The sequence below is a fragment of the Meles meles genome, chromosome 2 (assembly GCF_922984935.1).
Source record: "Meles meles chromosome 2, mMelMel3.1 paternal haplotype, whole genome shotgun sequence".
Classification (NCBI taxonomy): domain Eukaryota; kingdom Metazoa; phylum Chordata; class Mammalia; order Carnivora; family Mustelidae; genus Meles; species Meles meles.
The window spans coordinates 67,006,315-67,024,343 of NC_060067.1; the positions used below are offsets into that span (position 1 = coordinate 67,006,315).

The window sequence follows — 18,029 nt, forward strand, 5'->3', positions numbered from 1 at the left end:
GAACTGACTTGCCCACGTCCCTGGGGAGAGGAGTAGCTCCAGTCCTTGGAACCCTGGACACGGACAGGGCTGGCACAAGGACTCTGGGAGGGCCCAAGGCCTGTGCCTTGGGGTCCCCTCCACCCCGCGGCCGCGCCCCTCGGGCCGCCAGCTGACCTATATCCCGCCTTTCCCAGACCAGGCAGGCCAGTCTCGCCGCTGCCGCTGGGCGGGTGGGTCCAAGTCCGGAAGGCCGGGGGCGGGGCTGGCGGAGGTCCCAGGCCGCCCCTCTCAGCAAGGGCGGGCCGCGCGCGCCTTTAAATCTGCTGGGGCCTGGAGCGCGCTGAGCGTCAGCCCAGAAGGAGCGGGCGCCTCTGAGGTCCGCGCGCCCGGCATGTCTCTGTGGCCCCGCGGCCCGCCCGCCTGAGCAGCCCGTGCATGTGGCCGCGCGCCGGGCCCTGCCCCCTCCGCAAGCGGCCGCCGCCCAGCCCCGGCACGGCCTCAGCGTCCCCGCTGGTCCCCGGCCGGTCCCCCGCGCGGCCGCCCGCCCCCGGTGCCGCCGCTATGCCGGCGCGCGCGCTGCTCCTGGCCGCGCTGGCCGCGCTGGCGCTGGCCCGGGAGCCCCCGGCGGCGCCCTGTCCCGCGCGCTGCGACGTGTCGCGGTGCCCCAGTCCCCGCTGCCCCGGCGGCTACGTGCCCGATCTGTGCAACTGCTGCCTGGTGTGCGCAGCCAGCGAGGGCGAGCCGTGCGGCCGCCCTCTGGACTCGCCCTGCGGGGAGAGCCTGGAGTGCACGCGGGGCGTGTGCCGCTGCCGCTGGGCACACGCTGTGTGCGGCACCGACGGGCACACCTATGCCAACGTATGCGCGCTGCAGGCGGCCAGCCGGCGCGCGCTGGAGCTCTCGGGGACCCCCGTGCGCCAGCTGCAGAAGGGCGCATGCCCATCGGGTAAGCGCTCCACCGGGGCATCGGGTGGGGGGTGGGACTAAACGTGCCCCCCCCCCCCCGCGGGGGAAACTGAGGTGCAGAGCTGGGGAGGAGCCTCAAGGTCCGCCCTGGCTGTGCAGGATGGGCAGAAATCATCTAACCAGACCCCTGGAACCAGGCCCCTGGCCTTGCGGGTGGGGAAAACCCAAAGTCGCAGAAGTCCTGAAGGGTGAAACCCGGTGCCCTCCTGATCACCCAAGGGGTCTGGTCTAGCTCCTTCCTTCCCTGTGTCTCTTTGGCCTGGTCAAAACGTACCTGTCTTGTGTCTGGTTGTGGCTGGTCCCATATTCCTGCTCTGTCCGGGTGCTGGCTGGGAAACAGTCTTTCCTGGGCTTGAATCTAACCCAGAACGGATGTTCTCTTGAGCAGCATCCAGTGTTTCCTTTCTTTTTAGCGGCACTCAGAGTTCAAGTCTCCAGGGGGCTGCTTGGCAATGGTGAGCAAGGGTGTGGGGTCTCTGCATGGCTTGGTGCCTCCTGGGACAGGCTGCTGATAGGGGGACTTCCTTTGTCCCTTCAGACCCTGGGACAGCCTCCCCCCACCCGCAGCTCACCCAGGACTGCTTCTTGTCACACCGTTGGACCCTGAGCCTGGAAGAAAATGCTAGAAAACCCTGCTGCCCCTTTATTGGTTGAGGGCATCTCTTAGGAAGTCAGTCCAGTAGGGACTCGCGGTCACCATGTGCTGGGTGCTGAGCCCCAAGTTCACGGAGATGAGTCGAGCCCTGTGTGTGCCCTCAGTTTACAGCCACTGGGGGGAGACGCTGACCACGGGGCCCGGCTTTGCCGGGGTGAGGAACATATGAACTGAATTCCACGGATGAGGGGGGACAGGTCCTCCAGGTAGTAGTATGGAACGGTTCTCTAGGAAGGGGGCAGAGCGTGAGGCCCCACGTGGAGAGCATGGAGCCGGGAACAGCTGGCGTGGAATGGGGGTGGGGGTTGGGGGTCGACAGCCGCGGCTGGGCAAGCTGGCGGGGATGGGGGAATAGCGGCCACGACTGTCCTGTCATTGGCTTATACTCCATCCCGTAGGCCAGACTTCCCCAGGGTTGGGCCTGGTGTTCTGAAAATGAGTGTCTCACAGCCCGAAAAGTTTGGGAGCGTAAACACCATCCGTGCGGTGCTGATTCACACTAGCTTTGAGTCTATCAGAAGTTCTGAAAGAACCTGCAGTGAAGAAAACACACAGATGCACACACACAGTCATAAAAACCCAGGGTTTCCTGGCAGATCGCGTATGTGCGCCTCCGGGCACTCTGGGGTTCTGGGGTGCCCGCTCTGGGAAGACTGTGTAGGATTAAGTGTGATTATTTCGGGAAGCCGGTGAAGGGCTTTAAGGAAGGTGACAATGATAGGGTCAGATCTGTGTTTAGACTGTGCCCCAGAGAGCGAGGGGTGGAGGCGGGGTGCCCTGCGCGGAGTGTCTGAGACGGGCGTTGGCATTGAATGTGTGCCCGCTGTGGCCTATCTGCCCAGGGGCTTGGCACTGGCTGCCCCACTTCAGGCAAATGGCTCCGAGAGACAGCTTGCTTATGTCCATGGGGCCCCCAACCCTGATTCCCTCATGTGAGGGACACTACTAGAATAAGGCTCCAGGGCTGGGGAAGGGAGGGTCCCAAGCATTTCAAAACCCACATTTCTTGAGGATGGAGGCCCCATTTGTAAAGCACCTTCTCTGTGTGTCCAGCTGGCGGCCCAGGGCCCTGTCCGTGCCCGGGACAACCTCAACGTGGGGGCGGTAAGAAGCCGGGAGGAGCCTGACCCCAGACAAGTGCAGAGGTCAGTCGGCAGGCAGGAGGGGGCTGCCAGCACAAGGTCATGGGCTGGGGCTCTCTCGTGGGACCTTAGACACTCTGCCGACCTCGGTTTCCTCTTCTGCAGTGACAGGTGCCAGGGAGAACCGTGGCAGGGATCGTGAGTCATGTGGGTACGGCAGATGACTTATCTGTGTTAGGACCCCCACCGTGTCTGGTCTACCCGGCCAGGTTGGCTTCTGTGCTGAGCTGGGGAAGGTGAGCCGGAGCTCTCCCGGCAGAGGATGGGGCGGACAGGAGGGACCAGAGCAAAGCAGAGGCAGAAGGAGCAGCCTCACAGACATAGGAGGCTGCAGCCCTGACCTGGCCAGAGCCCCAGAGGCAAGGGCCCTGGGAGGGATCTGGGACCTGCGAGAGGCGGGTGGGGAGGCCTCGGTTGTGCAGGGCTGGGGTCCATGCCCACGGGGCACGTTCTGGTCTCTGTGGGCCACCCTCACTCCTGGCGTCACCCATGCTCGAGGACCGCAGATACCAGGTTTCTGCCATTTCCCTGCGCTAAACCCAGTCCGTAGGGAATGGATGCTGCACCAGGGTCTCTGGCTTGTGCTGTTTACCTGCCTCTGCCAGTCTGGCCCTTCGCACGGCACAGATGCACTCAGGGAGGAAAGGAGCAGTCAGGTGATCGGTGTGAGGTCTCTGAGCCAGGAAGCGACCGAGACAGGCTGGGACCCTGCTCTGGCTGGCTCTGAAAGCTGCACTATCAGAAGAAAGCCCAGGCTTTCTTCTGCAGATGGGGGCAGCAAGGTCCCCAATCTCCAGAGTCCTGGTCAGGCCGGGGTCCCTGGCTCCACGGGGTTCAGCCTCCATCGAGTGTCACTGGCAGCATCGTCCACTCTGCCGCTGCCCTCCCGAGGGTCCAGCCGGAGGTCGGTGGGTGATGTCACACGTAGTGTCCAGCAAGGGGCTGCCCATCCCAGGGTTTCCCGCACAGAACTCCCGCCAGCTCACCATCCTTCCACTGCAGCCTGCCTTTGGATGTCCAGGCGCTGATGATGGGAGTCTAGTCCTCAGTGCCTGACTCGCCCCTGGGCAGGAATTCTGTGTCTCTGCTGGCCGTGGTCCTCAGACGGCAAGTTTAGGCCACACGTGTTTGTCATGTCACCTTCCCCTGGCTCCTTACTTCCACCCACAGGTGAGCCCTCAGCTCCCCCTGGAACCTGACCCCGAGCCATTCTTGCCCCACCTCCCTCATCCTTCCACACAGTGGCCCCAATAACCTAGATCAATCCATTCTGCTGGTCCCCAGCAGGACTGCCCTCAGCAGCTCCCCAGTGCTGAATGACCCATGAGGCCCTGTGCTGTCTGGCTCCTCCCACCCCGTAGGGCCACCTCACCCTCCGTGCTCCCACCTACCCAGCTGCTCCCTGCCACAGGGCCCTTGCACGTGCTGTGCATGCAGCCTCAGATGCCTGTTCCCTCACCTTCATGGAACCACATCCTCATCTGTCTGGGCCTAGATATCCTACCACCACCGAGCTGCCTTCCCTGACCACTACACGCAGGCAATCACTTCCTCAGCACCATGAGCCCACCCCAGGGTCCCTGCAGACCCTCTCTTCACCAGTGGGACCAACCAGGTTTCTCTGCCGTATCTCTGTCTCACCAACTCTGACCCTCACAGGGTGGGGGTCTGACTTTGATTCTTTACCAGGCCCGCTCCAGCACCTGGCACACAGTAGGGACTGTGGAGTGAATGGATCATCTGTGCGCAGGTGAATCCCTATGACCCTCTGACCCTCGGACCCTCCTTGCCTGCCCCCTAGGAAAGAGGGCTCACTACCCTTCCAGGAGCTCTGCAGAGCCCCGTCTCCACAGGCGGCCAGGCGACTAGCTGGGTAAACATGGAGATGAATGTGCTCAGCGTGTCTGTAGGGAGAGGAGTCTTCCTTGTTCCCCTAAGCAGAGCCCCATGACCCACAAAACCTCCCTGCCCCCAACTGCAGACACATAGGTCTCTGCACACACAATTAATTCAAAACTTAGAGCCCGAGGGCAGTTCACAACTGGTGTTCGATAATCTGCCTGGATTGTGCAAGCCCAGTGCAGGTTCCGACGGCGTCTCTCCCTGTTTTATTTATTTAAGAGCTTTGCTTGGTGTTTGAGTTATAATCCCCTTGTGGCTTCCTGCGCATGTCTTGGAATTCAGCCACGGGGACCAGGCAGTGTGACGCTTCCCATCCTTCTCCGCCTGCCCACACGCTGGACGGCAGAGCCAAGAGCCCCATCAGAGGGGAAGCGGAGACTGGGGTGCTGAGCAGCCAGATTCTCTGACTGGGGTGGGGCCCAGGGAACACCCCAACCCTCTGTGCTCCTGATGTCAGCCTGGAGGGGCGGCCGGAGTCCCACAATGACCCCTGGGGTCTGCCTGCTCAGGCTTCTCCCCGGGCCCTGCACCTCCACACAGCAGTCCAAGGGGAGTGTCATAAGACTTGGGTCTCCCTGCTCAAAGCCCAGCCGTGGCTCCCACTGCCTTCAAGACCAACCAGGCACAGACTTCTGATGCCACCTGGCCTCCCCTTCCTGCCTGGCTTCATCCCTGTTAGCAGGTCCCTATGAAATCCCCACTCCTGTCTTGTGAGAGACAGATGACTATGTGCAGAACTTCACTGAGGGAGGCACCACCTCCAGAAGGGGAAAGGGCTTCCTAGAGGAGGTGGCATATAGACAGCCATTTAGAGGTGGGCACAAAGAGCACCTGTGCAGAGAAGGATGGTGGGAAACGCTGTGAGGGTGACCCAACCTCAGGAGGCAAAGAGCCACCGAAGGTTTATGGGTAACAGGTATGCAGAATACAGACGGGGCCCAGCCAGTGGGAGAGAGGCCAGTGCCCTGGGTGGGGAGAGCTGATGAGACCTGAGGATGTCTGACGGGGGCTGGTTGGTGGGCTGATCAGGTACGGGGGGGGGCACACTGGCGTCCGTGGCAACAGACTGGCTGGTGAGCGACCACGTCCATGTGTCCGTGGCAGGCACAAGGTTAAGTGGGTGGCATGTCCTGCCCTAGGGTCTGAGTTTCACCGCCTCCCAGACCTTACTTTAAGGAAGAAAAGCCATCAGGTTTACCAAGGTCAAGGGTGAGACTCCAGGCTTGTCTTCGGGCCGTCAAAGCCTTACACTTTATTTGTACTTGCACTTACATTATTCAGGTCTTATTGTCATGGCCCTCTATAAGAAAAAGCTCAGCCGGTGCCGGACCTACCCCAGGTGGGGAGGGACAGCTCTACCGGAGCCCAGGCCCCCTGAGTCTCCATCTGCGGCTCTGTACGCCGGGCCGACCTCCATAGCCTTGAGGAAGTGGCTTTCCTGTTTGATTTTGATAACGGTGTTAGATAAACCGGTAAGAAAGAGAATAAAGTCACAGACCCCTTGTTCTCAGTGCAGTGAAGATGTGGCTGGGACGTACATGAATGTGCCCTAAACCGAACACCATGTCTAGTGTAAGAAGGAGCCAGAGAACCCTTGGAGTTATGCAGTGCACAACATGCCCAACTGTATGCTTCAGCCCCTGTAGTGCATGGTAGGCAGAGCCAGTACTGAGACTCAGTTCTGTTCTCACGTCCAAGTGCTCAGCGGTGAGTCCCAGCTACCCCATTTGCAAGTCTCCTAAGCTCTCTGCACCTCGGATTCATCTGTGAAATGGGACGTTTCTGGGTGGGTCACTGGACAATCAGTGAGGTGAGGCATTAAAGCTAACAGACTTGGGTATGAATAGACCTCAATACCGACGAGCGAGTGTTCTGACATAAATGGGATTTGTGGGAGAGGAGAGATAGTAGAGGAAGGAACGTGCTGGAAGGCAGTGTTCTTGGAAGGACTGCCCTGTGTCCAAGGGAATTCCACGGACCTTGTTCAGTGCACGACCCAGCTGGGGAGCCTGGGCCCAGTGGAGTCAGCCACTGGACCAGTTAGGGCAGGGAGGGTTTCTTGTCAGAGGAGAGCCACGGGCTGACCCCACCTTGGCTTCCAGGTTATCCAGAGTCCGGGGTACCCTTTCGATAAAGGTCAGATAAGCTGGGGGCAGAGCCCCTCCTCCATGAGGCTGGCACATTAGAAGATCCAAGTCAAAGTCTGGCCAAGCTGGGCGCCCCTGGGCAGGACAACCTATCACTGGCTAAGGAGGACCAGGCCGGAGCAGAGGAGGCACCTGGGGTCAGTGTCAATGGACCTGGCTCTGGGCCTTAAGGGGTGGGTCTCCTGGTCTGTGAAATGGGCAAAGATCCTGCCCCGCATAAGGGCTTTGAGATTTCACTGGTCTCATAAATGCCCAGAGCAACCTGTATGCGGCTGCTGGGCGGGACTCATGCAGGTGGAGCCCTGCATCCGAGGGCAGGAGCCTGGGGCCGAGGGCCACAGACAGCAGCACCTCGTCCCCTGGGAGCCACATTGGGATCTGAGACCCCTGTTCCTGGCTGGGTGGGGAGACTGTCACCTGGGGACAGGCAAGTTTTCAAGAGCAAGAAAAACACAAGGAACTGTTCCGGGAACTAGTTAAACCCGGGAGGCGGCTCCTGGGGCTTCAAAGCCTGCCCCTGGTGGGTGAGTAGGACCTTGGGGGGGGGGCGCTGGGGGCTGTGGAGGGGCCCCTGAGATGGTGCATTTGTCCCCACAGAACCTTCATGCACCCCTTGCTCATTCATGTGTTTTCTCACTGCTCCCTGCTCAGTGCTGTGGAATGGGGGTGTCCAGGCCATGGGGACCATCAGAGGGACACGCCTTGGGAGGGGTCATGAGGGTCTGTGAGACCCAGAGGGGAGAGAGCGGTCACTGAGCCTGCCAAGTCAGGACAGTCTCCCCAGACAAGGTGTGCCGGCCCCAGCTTGAAGGATGAGGGAAGGGGCATTCCTGACAGAGGGAACCGGAGTTGGGGGTCTGGGGGAGAGGGGCAGCAGGTGAGGCTGCAGATGCAGATGAAACCCAGATGCCCGGGTCCCTCAACGCACTGATAAGATGTTGTCATCTGGTCTGCAGGCTGTTTAGCATTATGGGCAGACGGGCACAGTTGGGGCTTTGCGGTCATCTGCAAACGGCCCTCCCTACCCAGTTCATAGCTAACCACTGGGTTAGACAGGTGGGGGCTTTTCTGATAGAATAAGGGCAGTGACCTCAGAGTTAGAGTAATAGAACTGGGTGTCAGTCCCGGCTGTGCATTATGTGCTGGAGGGCTAATGCATACAGTTGGGCAGGCTGTGCACTGCACAACTCCAAGGGAAGCCAGTCACACTGTGATCTTTGTTAAGAATGGTTTTGCACAGTGCACAGCCTATCCCTGAGCTCTGCGGGGTGCAAGAATGTTGGGGCGGAGCCCAGAAGCCCAGCTTCTCTCCCTGCCATCCCTGGTCCCAGGCCTCCCATCCTGACTGTGCCCCTTCCTCTCCCCGGAGGCGCCACAGGACACCTGGCCTTGATTGCTTCGCCCTGTGTCAAATTCCTCCTGACTAGAACTTCCAAAGCCTGTAAATTACAGTTTATTTTTGAAAACAAAACAAAACAAAATACTAACAGCTGAATCTGGTCAGGACTGACTGTTGAATTCAGAACTTTGGCTGGAGGATGGGGTGGGGGAGGGATTGTCAAAACCCCAAATAAACAGAGTCTGCTTTCCAGCCGTGGGGCCCAAGGTTTTCATGTGGAAAGAAGCGGTGGGAACCGAGTCCTCCCTGCCCACTGATTCATGGGGTGATTCATCTGTGTGTGGGGAGGAGGACCAGGAAACAGGCCCTGCCCCGCCCCACCACCCCCCTCCCCACCGCCCACCACAGTCGGTCTGCTTAAAGGAACAGGACCAGGCAGGGCCCAGGTCCCCAGCTGGCTGACCCTGGAGCCCCACCAGTGCCCCAGGCCCTGGCTCAGGTCAGGCTCAGGCTCTGAAGTCCCTGGAACTTGGCTCGAGGCGTCGCTGGGCTTCCCTCTGCCCCATCCACGGTCACCCCTGGGCTGTGCCTGGCTGGTCACTTGAATGCCCCACATAAGAGGGTGTGCCATGGGCAGGGCATTGTGCTTGGAAACCCTCCGGTACCGGAGAAACTCATTGTGCTGGGGCCTGCCTGGAGGAGGTGGGATTTGAGTTGTTCCCCCAGACAAGCTGGAGCATCTTGCTAGGGAGCAGTGGGGAACGGTCTGTGTGGGTGAGGCACAGGGAGGCAGGTGATGGAGCAGAGACTTAGCGTAAATGGCCCAACGGGTTACACGGAGGCGGGGGGGGGGGGGATGGGTGACACCTGACATAGGCCTCGGAGACTGCCAGCCCCAGCACAGCATGATGGGCACGCGCCTTGGCTAGGGTGAGCCCAGCACACGTGGGAGAGGTGCAGACCCTGCCAAGCACCCACCCATGGAAGGGAGAAGGGCCCGGGGCAGGGATCCTCTGTGCCTGGGGCCACAAGAATGACCTGGTGAGGAGTGTCCCAGTCCCATCAGATACCAGAACCTGGACAAGCCTGCAGTTTCTGTGGCTGATTTCCTTCCCTCTGCCTGGAGGCAAGAACAGGGTTTGGGCTCCCAGGGGCCTCGGGATAGAAGGACAGAGCTGGCCTTAGCCCCCACAGCTGACGGATGGCTTTGCCTACAGAGTTTCGGGGACGATTGGCAGTCCTGCATGGAAATCAATGCGTGGGACAGCTCCTGGGGCCCTTGTTACTGTGAGCCCTGAAGCTCAGATTCCACCCCTCCAAGGGTTTTGCCAACTGGGGGGGAAGGCTCCCAGGCAGGGTAGCCCCTGGCCGCCTGTAGTTGGGTGGGCGAGGGGCTGGCTGACAACAGGTCCCATCTCCCAGATGGGCTCCGGCCACCCCTGCACAGGCCACCTTTGGTTTAGGTTGACCGCAGTGGCCTGGGCCCCTGTGTCCTGAGTCCCTCCATGAGAGGCAGACATCACAGAATTGGTGGGTGGGGCCTTCTCTCCAGCGCTGACCTTGGAGCATAAGGGAAGCCCTCTCCCCACCCACCAAGAATCCCAGTCTGGGCATAATGGGGAGTCGGGGCATGGGGGGGCACTGGGGATGGGTGAGGGGTCCCTAAAGGGAAGAGCCCCCAGCCAGAGCTCACAACATGCTTCTCCAACTCGACCTGCATCTTCGGGCAGGAGGATGCATCTCAGCGAGCCACACGATCACCCCACCTTTGAGGGGGAGGCAGGGACCCCCCCTGGCTGCCCACCTCAAATTGGGGAGAGTAGTTGGGGTGTGGGGAGGCCTGTGTGTGCCCACACATGTTTATGGGACACGCGGGGTGGGCATGCTCACCAAGCCTCTGGACAAAACCAAAAACTAGAGTCTCACTAGATCCTCATGCCTCCCAGAGACTGAGAACAGCCTCAGCTGTGGAACTAGACTTCACAGGCTGAGCCCTGCTGGTTCATCCACACCGGTGCTGGGGGTATGGTGGGGTCCCTGGGCAATAGCCTCACCCCTGCAAGTCACACTCATACCCAGTTCCCACGGGTCAGTGGGGGTGGCTGGGGATGGGGACATCCTCCATCTCATTTTCAGACCAGCAGTCAAGGCTCAGAGAGGGTGCGTGGCTTGCCTAAAGCCCCACAGCTGGAGGCAAGGTGCCCGGCCAAGCCCAGCACGTGTCCAGCTCCAGCCGTCCGCTCACTCGGGGACCGATCACAAGCAGCGCCGGGCAGCATGGGTTCCAGGGGTCACCAGTCTCCCTTGGGGACCTGAGAGGCCTCGGTACATGCCGGAGCAAGGGAGACCAAAGGGGTGCGGGCCCCGTGCCACCCACATCCCTCAGGCCTGCGGTCCTGGCAGGCGCTGCCCCTGCTGCTGACAGCAGCAGAAATCTGAGCCCGCGAGGGTTCCAGGGGAGTTCATGAACCGCCCGGCAAGTCGCACTGGGGCATGGCCAAGTTGGATGGGGTGCCCTTGCAACTCAGACATCCGGAGTCCCGCAGGGCCCGGGAGGGGTTCACGCTGTGGCCAGACCGGGGGGCGAGCCAGGGGCCTCTGCTGGACCCTTGCCTGATCACTGCTCTAGCCCAAGGGCTGGAGAGACGGGCCAGAGCCGCAGCGGATGGGGGAGAGGATGGTTGCCTCATGCCACGGCACTGCTGTCTATCCGAGAAAGGGTCAGGGTCCCGGGGGCTGGCCAAGATCTAGCTCAAATGTCAGAATGTCAGGGTGCAGCCGGCAGCTGAGGGCGAGTGTCCCAGCCCACCTAGTGGCATCAGGGAGGTAACAAGAGGGAGCTCAGCAGGAAGGCCCCTCCTAAATGTCTGGGTGTCACTGTGCTGCTGAGTGTGGGGTGTCCCTGAGGGGTTCCGAGTCCAGTGGGGTCCTTCCCTGGTGGAGTGCCCCCCCAGGTGGGGGTTCAGGGTGCTGTCGGCGCTGTCCGTGTCTCACTGAGGTGCCTGATTCTTTTTGCTAGTGCAGGTCTCCACCAGCTGACCAGCCCGCGGTACAAGTTCAACTTCATCGCGGACGTGGTGGAGAAGATCGCGCCGGCCGTGGTCCACATAGAGCTCTTCCTGAGGTGCATGAGCCCCTCCCAGTGGCCCCCCGTTCTAGCCCTGGGGTGGGCAAAGCCAGGTGCACATGGGGCGGGTGGGCCTCGTGGACATCTCCGGTTCATGTGCCCCTGGGGAGGGACGCCCCTCTCTGCCCCTGGTCTGCTCACCAAGGGGAGTGGATACTCACCAATGCCCCCCGGGCTGCAGGTTTGCTAAGCAAGGGTGTTCCGTTGGGGAGGGGAGGGGGCGCGTGTCTGAGCTGGGAAGCACCACTGCCCTGGAGCCCGATCGGCCGTGGAATCCTGGAGTCTCCTCCCAGCGCGACGTCTGCTCCCCAAAGAGAAGACACGGGCAGCAAGATGTCTCAAGTTAAGCGTGCTGCTTCCTTCTGGCTGACCTCACATGTTGGCCCCTGTGTGCGAGGAGGGGGCCGCCAAACCACCTTGATGAGGCGCGCAGGGTCTGGACCCCTCCACGCTGATAGGGAGCAGAGGGAGCCAGGCCCACGTGCCCTAGAGTGGACAGTCACCCCGGGCCTCAGGCCAGGGTGCTGGGGCCTTGTGTGTTTGCACAGCGCTTTCCCTGGGTGGTGGAGGTGGGCTGGTGTTGTGACGCCGACACTGAGGCCCAAGGGGGTCCCTGGGGGGGGGTGCAGGGCAGCAGAGCAGAATCACTCACGCCCTGATCGCTGGCCCCAGCACAGGGCTCCCCACTCACTGGGCATGGCATTTGCGCAGTGAGAGCCCTTGTCACGGGGCGTCACCGCCCCCCATCTCTGGAGGGCAGGGACTGTCTTCACCCCTGCTGGTGCTCCACAGGCCAGCAGCCAATGCCACAAGCCCCCTGTCAGAACAGCAATGCCCTTGGACATACTGTGCACTCTGAGCCCTAGTGGCCGCTGTGCCAAACTGTGTCCCAACAGCCCCAGTGAGTGTCCACCTCTTAGAGGAGAGAGCCAGGTACAGGCAGGACTCACCCCAAGTCAGGACCGGGGAGGCCCAGCCCTCCGTACTGACTGACACCCTCCACTCCAAGGCCCTTTCCGCTCTCACGCATGGCTGGGTTCTCATGCTAGGCTCTGAGCTTCCCATTTCCTGGGCGGGGACCCGGGGCCGGGGATCCTCTCCAGGCTCCCAGAGCTGCCGAGGACCCAGTTAGCGTTTGACCCCAGGTCTCTCAGGCCCCAGAGCTGACCCCTTCCTGCCCTTTCTGCAGGCTCCAGACCCCGAGACATGTCATTGAGGAAATTACAACTGGACACACTGAGTAGCACATCCCTGGCCTTGCCGGTGGCTCAGAGATGGGGCCGGTGTCTTTCTAGAACGCTCCGGGCACCAGGCTCTGAGCCAGCTAATTGCTGACTACAGCCCAGCCTGGGCAGATGGCGATGCCTTTGCCACATCAGCCTTAGAGGCCCATGTCCCAGGGGGCAGGTGGGCAAGACCAAGTGGGCCAGATCCCAGACACAGATGAGATGCTCACGGAGCCTGGGAGCCTCCACTCTGACCCCTGACCTGAGGGGAGGAGGCTGCTGGCTGCCTCGGGCCCCTCCTGCAGACAGTGCCGGCTCCGACCGTGGGCGCAGGAGGAGGTCAGGTGCAGCCCCACCCAGGGCCACACCCAGAGCTGAGTGAGGGTGGAAACTGAGCGCAAGTATGCACAGAGGCTAGAGTCCCCCCGGGGCCCAGTGGCTGACCAGCCAAGTCCTTCGTGTCCCAGGCCACGGCATCTGCACACGTAAACTCACGACCTGCTCCCACGTGGGAGGGTCATGAACATTAAATCACTTGTGTCTGGCTCGGAGCACTTGGTGACGTGAGCAGCCTTTCTGCACTCCCTCACTTCCCTGAGACATCCCCCCTCTCTTGTTCTTTCTCCCCTGCACAATCCCAGGCCCTTTGGGCTACCCTTTCTCCCTCACCTCTGCTAAGCGGCCTCAGGCACTGAGGACCCGCCATCCAGGCCCCTCTGCCGTGGTGGAGAGGGTCCCAAGCTATGCCTGGTGTTCCTCCTCCCTGGCATCCTGGCCTTGGCCCAGGGTCCTCTCGGCTCTGGGGAGGCTCAGGCATTGTCCCGCATCCATGAATTCGGACCTCGGACCTTTGGATGCCATGAATGGAAGCAGATGCGTGTCTGCCTGTGTCTGAGTGTGCACCCTGCCTGCCACGGTCCAGTGTCCCCTGCCCTGATTCCCCCTGGAAGACGGCGCCGGTGCAGAATTCACAGAGCGGAGCCTGCCACGGGCGCTGGGGGAGCACACACACCCCCTGCCCTGTGCCATCTTCTTCCTGTGTAGGCTGATCTGTCCTCCCGCCGGGGAAGTCACCCCCGTGGGGACCTGCCGCGGAACAACCCCCACAAAAGCTACATGCCCATTAGTGCCAATAGCCGTCCTGTTTGCTGAGTGACTTCTTGCCTCCAGGCATCACACTCAGCAGGGTACAGTCCCCATTTCCTAGCTGGGAGACTGAGGCCTGCCCCCAGCCACGCAGATAGTAAGTGGGATGGGCCCAAGATTAGAGTCCTGGCCTGTCTGGCTCCGGGGCTGAGCAGTCAGGGCTGAGCACTCCTGCCTGTCCCAACAGGCCTGACGCGCATGGGCCTCCATCTCTGCCCGGAAAATTGCAAGTCCCAGATGGTCGTCGCCTCTGGCTGGCTGTGAAATGGGTCCAGGAGTCAGTGAGCTGGCCAAGGCCACAGCTGGAGGTGGCAGAGCTGGGGTTGGCCCCCGGCCCGGAGACTCAAAACCCATGATCTTTCACCCGACGCTGGGCTCTGCTCCCCAGCAGCTGGTGCATGGCTGCAGCTGGCCCCGCGTCCGGGTCCCCTAGTTTCCTGCGTCCAGGTCCCCACGTCCAGGTCCCCTTGTCCAGGCCCCATGTCCAGATTCCTGCATCCAGGGCCCCGCCCACCCTGACCGCCCGCCTGTGCTTACCTCCCCACAGACACCCTCTGTTTGGCCGAAACGTGCCCCTGTCCAGTGGCTCGGGCTTCATCATGTCAGAGGCCGGCTTGATTGTCACCAACGCCCATGTGGTGTCAAGCACCAACGCCGTCTCTGGCCGGCAGCAGCTCAAGGTGCAGCTCCAGAACGGTGACAGTTACGAGGCCACCATCAAGGACATCGACAAGAAGTCGGACATCGCCACCATCAAGATCCACCCGAAAGTGAGTGTGTGGGGAGCACCTCCCCAGACCCCAGGGCCCAGAGCTGTGTCAGCCCAACCTTCCTGGGGGGCACTGGGAAGAAGGGGCCCAAGTCAGACGAGAACCAGGGTGTAGGTCCCCCACCCTGCTTCCCGGAGCTGCCAGGTACAGTCAGAGCTGGGCTGCTGTCTTCCCGCCATTTTCACAGGGATGCCCTCCAAGGCCCAGGGACGTGCCCAGTGTCCCTCCTGGGCCCACTGTGGGAGACGCCGCTGTCCCTGCATGGCCGGCAGAGGCTGTGGAGAGCACTGGGACATAGGCCCCCAGTCCCCTTACATCCGATCCCCCCAGCTGGCTAGGCAGCCCCCAGCGGGGCGACCGTCATCCCCCATCCGTGCCACCGGCTCTTTCATCCCTTGGCAGAAGGGATGTCGGTGTCCTGCGATTTCAGAGGGAAACTGTGGCTCAGAGAGGTTAGGCCACTGCCCAAGCTCATGCTCACCTAAGACAGAGCTTGTCCACTGTCATACTTAGGACCATTAGGCAGGGCCGCTACGGGCTGCCCCGGCCATGAGGTCGGCAACCCGTGGGGCCGTCTGCGCTGGTGACTTTGGTGTGACTGACCTTGAATCTGGCTTCTCCTCTTTCTTAATGAAACCAGAGAGTTTGGGTGATAATGAATCATTTATGAGGAGTTTCCTTCCTACCTGATGGAGGGAGAAGAGATTTACCCCAACGTGGACCCTTCCCCACCTTTGACACTTTGACAGTAGTTACTGAGCTGGGGGATGCCATGTCTGTTCTAGGGATGAGGGCAGTCAGGCTGGGGGGGGGGGGACAGTATGCTCAAGGACAGGTGGTGGCAGTATTTGCAGTGAGGCTCCAGGTAGTAAATGCTCCTGGGCTTTGTGGGGCCTGAGTGATATGTGGATGCCTCCCAGCTCTGTGGCAACAGCAGGTGTACAAACACAGGGCTGTGTGCCAATAAAACTTTATTTACAAAATACCCCAAGGGCCACAGAATGCAGCCCCCCCCCCCGCCCCAGCGAGGACCCTGGGTCTGCCTGCCGCTAGGGCTCTCCCATTCCCAGGGCTGTGGCCAAATCCTAGGGTGGGGTGCACCCCGGCCGTCCTCGGGGGCCACAGATGCCGGTGGAATCAGTAAGGCCCATGCACCCTGGTGCCTGGAGGCACCATCCGCAGCCAACACTTCTCCTCGAAGCAGGATCTGCCTCTTGGCCCCTGAGCCCTGCATGGGCCTCCGTTTCCCTGTGTCTATACTGGGAGATCAGGTTGAGCTGGATCAAGGATTCCAACAGTGGGGTTTCATGTCCTCACCTGGGCTCCAGGCTACCTGCAGGACTCTCAGTCTTATGCTTCATGTGTGTGATACGTTTTGGATGGTATTCACAGTGCTCATCAGATTTCAGAGGGACCTGTGACCACCGAACCACTGGGCTCCATCACCTCAGAGGCCATGCCCAGCTGGACCCTCCGGGCACCCTCCCTCTATGTGACCCCTACAGCTGCCTGGGGAACCCATGGTCGGTCTCAGAGCAGCTGAGCCCCCACTGCAAGGACCCTGGCCTGGGTCTCTCCTACTGTGGGTCAGCTGGAGGCCAGCCCGGCCTCTGTCTGAGTTGGCGACTTGCCTTGGCCTTGGCCCCTGACAGCTTTGTCCAGCTGCTCCCGCCATCCTGGGACCACCCCGCTGAGGGCTGGCCTCGATATGGCTCCAGCCCCAGCGAAGGCAGACAGCTGAGCCTCCCCCCCATGTCTCGCCTCCAGAAAAAGCTGCCGGCACTGCTGCTAGGCCGCTCGGCAGACCTGCGGCCCGGCGAGTTCGTGGTGGCCATCGGCAGCCCCTTTGCCCTGCAGAACACCGTGACCACGGGCATCGTCAGCACGGCCCAGCGGGACGGCAAGGAGCTGGGCCTCCGGGACTCAGACATGGACTACATCCAGACGGACGCCATCATCAATGTGAGTCCCTGTCCCCAGAGACTGACCCATCACTCAGCACTCCCGCTCGCTACCAAGCTCCTTCTTTACGTTCAGCAGATCTCAGGCTCCCTGTGACTTCTGCACTGGGGTGCCAGGTCTGCCAGAGGGGTTAGAAGCTGCTGCCCTGAGCCAGGACATTCAGAGAAGCAGAGAGTCTCTGCCCAAGTCACCCCCCACCCCCAGCATTCCTTTTGTCGCTGTTAGTATCATCACTGTAGCTCACAGAGTGCCCAGCCTTGTGGGTTTGCCGAGCTCTGGGCCCTTCTGGAAATTCGAGCCTTTGCAGAGGTCCCTTGTGCCTGAGCCTGGAGTGAGCCTGTTAGTCTGTGCAGGGCGCACGGGTCACTCCACAGCCGTCTGTGTGGCCTCTGGGGCCTCAGCTCCCTTACCTGTGAAATGGGGGTGAAGTGAGGCCTTTCCCTGCCATTGGGGGTGAAATTCCACGACCGATCTCCGTGCCGGTTGGAATGAGGGTCGGAAGACAGAGCTTCAGGGACCCTCGAGTGGGCTCAGGGCTCAGCTCACATCAAGTTTCCTCCCTTTGCAGTACGGGAACTCCGGGGGACCACTGGTGAACCTGGTAAGTGTGCCCAAGGGCAGAAGCCTCTATTTTTCTGGGCCTCTGCTCACATGACAGCACAGCGTCGAGGCAGGGATGGAACTCTAAAGATGGGCCTTGAATCTGCACACCGGACGGCTGGGCTGGAGGCCCGGGAGGAGGACGTGTCCCTAAGCACATGCTGCCCTGGCCCCCTGGGGCCCCCAGAGCAGCTGAACTGCCCAAGGAAGGAGGATGACCCAGAACAGCAGCCAAGCAGGGGCCACGGGCTTGGCAAGGACCTGGGGCAGGGGACACACGGCTCAGGGCTGCTCACTGTTCTGGGTCCCCCATCCTTGCATTTATGTGTGCACTAAGGGGTATCCTTGTCCTTTCCCAATCCCCTTGGGTCCCCCCACCAATGATCCCATGCCCATCCTGGGTGCCAGGTCAGGCTCATTCTCATCCCAGGTGAGATTTCTAGAATAAACCAGAAGTTCAGGTCAGAAATCCGTTCAGCTCCTGGGGCCCCGAAATCTCGTGTGCCATCCCCCACCGCCGGGAGCTCCCGTCCATGCTGCAGCGTGTCAGACGTGAGCATGCCCGCATGACATGCGGAACAATGAGGGGACTCTGCAGGAACCCAGGTAGGGAGGGCTTCCTGGAGGCAGGAGCACTTCATCTGGGCCATGGAGAAGGGACATGCAGGAGAAAGCGAGTCTGGGGAGAAGGCACAGCAGGAGCGGGAGGGCTCAGAGGGTGCTTCGCCCTGTCCCCCAGCGGCCTGCAGGCGCTCGGCGGGAACCACAGCCCCAGCACGGGTGTTCTCTGTGCCTGGACATCATGCTGGAGGCCGGAAAACGGGTGCACACCAGGCTGTGTCTAGTGACCCAGTCTGTGACCTTGAAGGGGTGCAAGGCAGGTGTGGGGTGGGAGGCCAGTTCCTGGGGGACAGAGAGGGCAGAGGGCTGGGAAGCTGCCCTGGCCACATGCCCCCAGCCCCACTTCTAGAAGGATGGGTGAGAGAAGCTCCAGTCCCAGAGGCCTTATCATGCCCTCCCTGGGTTGGGGGTGTCCTCCTCCGTGGGCACTGCTTAGGGGGCAGA

The 18,029-nt window shown here is 61.3% G+C and overlaps 1 protein-coding gene across 2 annotated transcripts in view; it reads left to right on the plus strand.

Moving 5' to 3' along the window:
• The first annotated feature begins 225 nt into the window (after window positions 1-225).
• HTRA3 (HtrA serine peptidase 3) overlaps window positions 226-18,029 on the plus strand; it is a 29,218-nt gene continuing 11,414 nt past the window's right edge. For both annotated transcript variants that reach the window (XM_045986227.1, XM_045986232.1), the window contains exons 1-5: window positions 226-928; window positions 11,158-11,257; window positions 14,180-14,402; window positions 16,170-16,364; window positions 16,933-16,965. In XM_045986227.1, the coding sequence (XP_045842183.1) occupies window positions 418-928; window positions 11,158-11,257; window positions 14,180-14,402; window positions 16,170-16,364; window positions 16,933-16,965 (1,062 nt within the window). In that variant the 5' untranslated portion in view covers window positions 226-417. The remainder of the gene's footprint in view (window positions 929-11,157; window positions 11,258-14,179; window positions 14,403-16,169; window positions 16,365-16,932; window positions 16,966-18,029) is intronic.